At 39.3% G+C, this 5,614-nt stretch overlaps 1 protein-coding gene across 1 annotated transcript; it reads right to left on the minus strand.

Annotated features, from left to right (window-relative positions):
* Positions 1-620: 620 nt before the first annotated feature.
* LOC108866615 lies at positions 621-1,199 on the minus strand. The gene has a single exon (XM_018645574.2). The coding sequence runs from the start codon at positions 1,197-1,199 to the stop codon at positions 621-623; it is 579 nt and encodes a 192-aa protein (XP_018501090.2).
* Positions 1,200-5,614: the final 4,415 nt, after the last annotated feature.

Genomic DNA, 5,614 nt, shown 5'->3' on the forward strand with positions numbered 1-5,614 from the left:
CAAAGTCATGCTGAGTATCAACGATGTTGTGAGTTGGTGGTGAATGAGATATATGATCGGTTGCTCTGCTATCAACAATCCAATATAAAGTCGAGTGTGCATCCTTTTGTGTTATATTGCATGTAGGTGAGAAAATACCTGTCGCATTTGCGAGTGGTTGACCATTACCGTTGCGGAGCATGGCAATTATCTGATTATATTCCTCAGTAGTGAAAGTTGGACCGTTGGAAATGGTTGGTGCAGCAGGCTTGGTGATCTCGGCATTATGGGCTGCTGATTTCCTGTTCTTAGGCTTCACATTCATGCCATGCCACTTGTGGCCCACTGGAAACCCAATGATGTAATAACATCTGTTCACCAAGTGCCCATCTCCATCACAGTAAGTGCACTTAAGTGATTTGCGTGAGAATGAACTTGCAGCAGGGTTGGGAAACCTGTCATTAGATGATGACGGCGCTGGGGGGCGCTGAACTGCATTGCATGAGAACTCGTCCCCAGTTCACGATGGCTTGCCACATCCATTTGCCGTTCGTGTTGGAGAATTAGGCCATGAACTCGGCGTGTATCCGGAAGTGGACTCATCATCAAAATCGAGCCTCGTACAACTGAGTAAGAGTCGTTCAATCCCATGAAGAATTGCATAACTCTTTCCTTCTCTTTTGCTCAGCAAGCCTTTTCAAACCCTCACAAGTGAAAGCGAGTGGGTCATGATAGGACGCTAACTCATCCCATAATGCTTTCATCTTGGTGTAATAGGCAGAAACAATGAACTGCCCTTGGCGGTTCTTGACAATTTCTTGTCTAATTTGATAGATTCTTGAGTCGCTGCTTTGTGAGAATCTGTCCCTCAGATCGTTCCAAACCGCAGCTACGGTTTCGGTGTACATGATGCTGCCTGCTATGTGTGAGTGGACTGAGTTTACAATCCACAGTGTAACCATGTCGTTAGATCTCTTCCGGGCTGCATGTTTCGTGTTTAAGGGTGTTGGAGCCTTAATGGTTCCATCGATAAATCTGATCTTGTTCTTTGCACTAAGACCCATGCGCATGACACGACTCCATTGTCCGTAATTGTTTCCATCAAGTGTTTTGGAAACTAGGATTAGTCCCGGATGATCTGAGTGGTGTAAGGTATATGAGTCTGAGAACTCCATGGAATTCTCGTCTGGTTTGATTTCAAGTTGGGTTAGTTCTGCCATTGTGGTGGCTATGGTGTTTGAGGAAAAGCTGTGTTCGGATTTTGGTGGTTAGGAAAGCTTATTGTGGCGGAAGTGTAATAGAGTCACCAAGATTGGTGCTCTGATGCCATGAGAAATTGTGTATTTCATTAATATGAAATATTGATACATGGAGATCGATTTATACATAAGCTATAAGCTGTTTAGAGTAAACAGAACCTACAATCAAGCTAATTGTATTTACATCCTACAATTACTCTAGCCCAAGAGTTGACTAATCACCAAGTGCTAGAATAGTTCACAATAAGATCATGGGATTTTCTTTCCTTTAACAGTTGAAGCTATAAGTTCTTTGTCCTGTTTTACCAATTAAAATTCGGGGCTTTAAGGAGATGTTCCAAGACATGGTTTAACCAATGATTAGAGATAGTCTCGAGATATTCTTAATTGAAGTGATGTACTTTTGAGCTTTAAGCAGATGTTCCAAGTCATCGTCTAATTTAACTATGCATGCTTAGCGTCATCCAATATAACTGATTCAAGGATTAAAATGTTCTGATTTGGTGTAGGTAGTCTTGGTTTAGCAAATTGGCAGCGAGATTGCACTCTTCACTACACTGTAAGTTCGACTGGCTCATTCTATAAGAATTGTTTCAGTTTGTGTTTATGGTTTCCATTCAATGTAATCCCTCTTCTCAGTTTCTTTTTAGAATTGATTTCTATTCCAATTTCGCAATGTTTATATTTTTCACCATGTTGGAAGTTTTAGGGTCTATGATTTTCATTTTTAGTGATGAATGTCCATTTATAGTTATTACTAGCAAGACTGCCCGTGCGATGCTGTGGTGCTACATTTTGCTCCTATACAACCTTATCTACAATAAGGAACAATGAGCAACGTTGAATTTAATTCCATCATCAATACCTTTAACTTGTACGATCTAAATTGAAAAAAAAAATATATATATATATATATATATATTAACATGGACCATAAAATTTCTATCATGGAGAAAAATATTAACATTGGGAAAAGGCAAAGAGAGGAATTCTGAAAAGAAAACTGAGTATGGATCACATTGAATGGAAATCACAAACAGCAACCACATCAAAAATGAAGAATAACAATTGAAAAGGAAAATAATAATCGAACCATAACTGAAAAAGCCATCTAGTTTTGAATATTACAATTATGAAGCAACTATTATAGGATGAGTGAGTCGAACTTACAACACAGTTAGGAGTGTTCCATTGACACGTCCCGACCCCGATATTCCTCAAATACCAGGATAGGCACGTGCTGGCCAACACCCGAGGGTGACGAAAACCATTTATTGAGTGCAAATGCTGAAAACAAGGGATAAATAAGGCTTATAAATATAAAAGAATAATGAATATGCAAATAAGGACCGTGTTCAGAGCACATCTCTAATCTAGAACACTAGAAGAAAATAATATAAAATTGAATGAAACAAAGGAGTGGGTGTTGGAAATATGCCCTGAAAGTCAATCTTTGGAAGAAACCTTTCAGGACAATGAATTGATGTATATATATGACTCTTATACATCGGAAGGCAAAGATACTAATTAGGACTATCTCAATGAACAAAAATATGTCCTAAATAGTGAATCCATGGACAATGGATCGATGGAAGAAGTAACCTAATGATGTTAGATTACAGAGACCTTCTTCTCATAACCATCATGTCCAAAAAGGTTCCTGGTCATAGGATTGTCGAAGGGATACTGACAATCCATAGACCGGTACATACTATGTCCGCTTCAATTGGAAGGATGGAAAGTCTCATCCCATTCGTGTAGCGACACTAAGACAAGTATGTAGGTGCTCATTAAGGGAATGAGTTCACTGAACACAATCGAACGAGAGTACTTGCATGGAGGTCTACTCACATGTCAAGCAAGTAACTCTAATGGTTGGAATAATGTAAGTAATCCTTTGACCTGAGGCATCGTCGTTGTCTTGTGGTTAAGTACTTAATCTTTGATTATGTTAAAGTCATTCCGTTCGCGAGTGTCCAAGGCATCGTTGGGGTTAAGCCACTTAGTCATGAAGGCAAGTGAATGCGCAACAAGGAATCTCTAATCCTCGATAAGAGAGGATGAATACTCTAAGATATGATTCAGAAATCTTCGGCCGAAGTATCGAGCGTAATAAAGGAAAGCGTTCCTATACGTCTCAAGTGAATCATATAAGAAGGAATAATCACATTAGGGGTTTGACATTATAAATCCATACCCTAGTAATGTGATTGAGAGTATTGTTTTAGAGAAGGATCGAATTACATTGTAATTCCAACTGAATAGGTTCTCCGAATAACTTCTACATTAGCTTGGGTAGCCATGATATATGGTTAGATGTCACTCATGGCTTCTGAGTTCTTCTAGATGATTAAATGTAGTCATCAAAAGGAAGGTGAATTAAAAGTAAGTTTTTAATTCACTAAGTGATTGGATAATAAATTGGATTGGTGCCAATCACCTCACTGCCTTGCTAATTAGAACCTAAAAGATTGTTCACCAATACACTCTTGTAGTGAGTAACTAATGGATGAAGGAAATAATTAATTGGATTAATTAAGTGTTTTGATTAATTTAGAAAGTCTAAAGAAATCATAAAAGCGATAAAGATCGTTTTGGGCTTAAAGAAACGTTCGGGTTTAATTAGGCCCATTGGGCTTTTATTCAAGCATTGGATGACTTGAAATAATTAAAAGCCCAAAGCCCAAACCAAACACATATGGCCGGCCACCAAGGGAGAGATGGGTTAAAATGTTGACTTGTTTCTTTTGTCTATAAAAGGAACTTTATAACACAAAGTTCATTAGGGTTTTGATGTGTTCTAAAACAACAAAAGAGAAAAAGAAAAGCTCTCTCTTGAACACAAAGGGCCGGCCACCAAGGGGGTGATTTAACTAATCATCTATACACCCTTTTGGTTATTCCTTCATCTTTCTCATTACAAAGTGGGTGAGGATCTTTAGAGGTTTTCATATCTTTGGAAACTTGAAGAGAACCTAGGAGCACTTACTTTACAAAGTGGAGGAAGCAAGGAGGGAGGCTAGGCTCAAGGAGTTTGAGGAGCAAAGATCTTGGAGATGGTCCATCATTGGTCTAAGATCTAGATCAAGAGGTATAAAACTAAACCTCTAGTTTGTTCTTCTTATAAATTTTGATTTGATGCATCTTATATAAACCTATGCATCTTGAAGGGGATTTGCATGACTATAGCTTTGATAAAATGTATGACATGCTTCCGTTGCTTTCGTATATAAATTTTGAATTGTATATGCATGCTAGTCACTAGAAATCCCACATGAATCTCATAGATTTCCCTTCAGTGGGTCCTACACCGAGAGGACTCGAAGATGCCGATGCGGAAGTACCTGGACATCAGGATTGTATGCCTCGATTCTAAGTCCTGAAGAGGGCGCAAAACAAACATAAGTGGACCAAGTTGATATATGTATATATAATAAAACAGTTATCAACGTACTAACCCCCAGGTTTTATGAAAACACAAATATAATGATAAACATAGGTTTTCCGAAACCTAACATGTCGTACAATGTCTCAAATCATAACTTGTATATATAATAATCACTAGTGAATGTCCGATATAACTCTCCAGGCCCCATGCCGGCTCCCATCTCTGAGCAGACAGTCAGAGGAAAATACACTTCAGGCCTTATGCCGACTCCCCGTCCCTGTGCTAAATAGCCAGAGGAAACACACTTCAGGCTCTATGCCAACACCAAACCGTCGCCCGGGACGGACCGGATCTATCCCTACGTCCCGTAGCGGAAATGACCACTAGGTAGTACAAAACCAGTGAACATACATATATTGAAAATCAACTTCATAGTATAAAGTCATGCATCATCTATACTATAAAGAGGTGTTCTAAATATCATATCATCCATCAGATATTCTATAAGAACATGGATTATAGGAAAAATAGTAATAATTCAAACTAGCCTCAGTAAACATGTTATCTCGTAAAACGTTTCATAAAACATAATCATCAAATCATGCTTTTCGTGTATGCATTTATACTATCAAAACATGCATTTTTAGAAGGGGTCCACTCACAGTACTTTGCCGTCGAAAAACCACGCCATCTAGCGAAGAAGGAAACGTCACAGATAATTGCCCCCTTGGTTCCCGTCATCGTGGTCGAAGTTGACCGAAAAACAACCTGGAAGCCACGGGTGTTCGCTGGAAACTTGTACGCCGGCTAACTCGCCGTGGTTTGGGCGGAAATTACCTCGAAAGGGGCGGTGCTCGCCGGAAAACTAGGGAAATGTCTTCGAGGTGGTTTCTTCATGGTTTGACGTCCAAAACACAACCACGGGGTTAGAAAAGAGCTATAAGTGTGGGCATGGGTGTGTGTGTGTTCTTGTCGGAGAAAAGAGCAC

Source organism: the organism of the source record quoted next, unplaced genomic scaffold (assembly GCF_019419815.1).
Source record: "Pyrus x bretschneideri cultivar Hongxiangsu unplaced genomic scaffold, Pyrus_bretschneideri_v1 Contig76, whole genome shotgun sequence".
Lineage (NCBI taxonomy): Eukaryota > Viridiplantae > Streptophyta > Magnoliopsida > Rosales > Rosaceae > Pyrus > Pyrus x bretschneideri.

Excerpts from the sequence above, each read along its gene's own strand:
- LOC108866615 (XM_018645574.2), bottom strand. The coding sequence starts at position 1,199 with ATGGCAGAACTAACCCAACTTGAAATCAAACCAGACGAGAATTCCATG.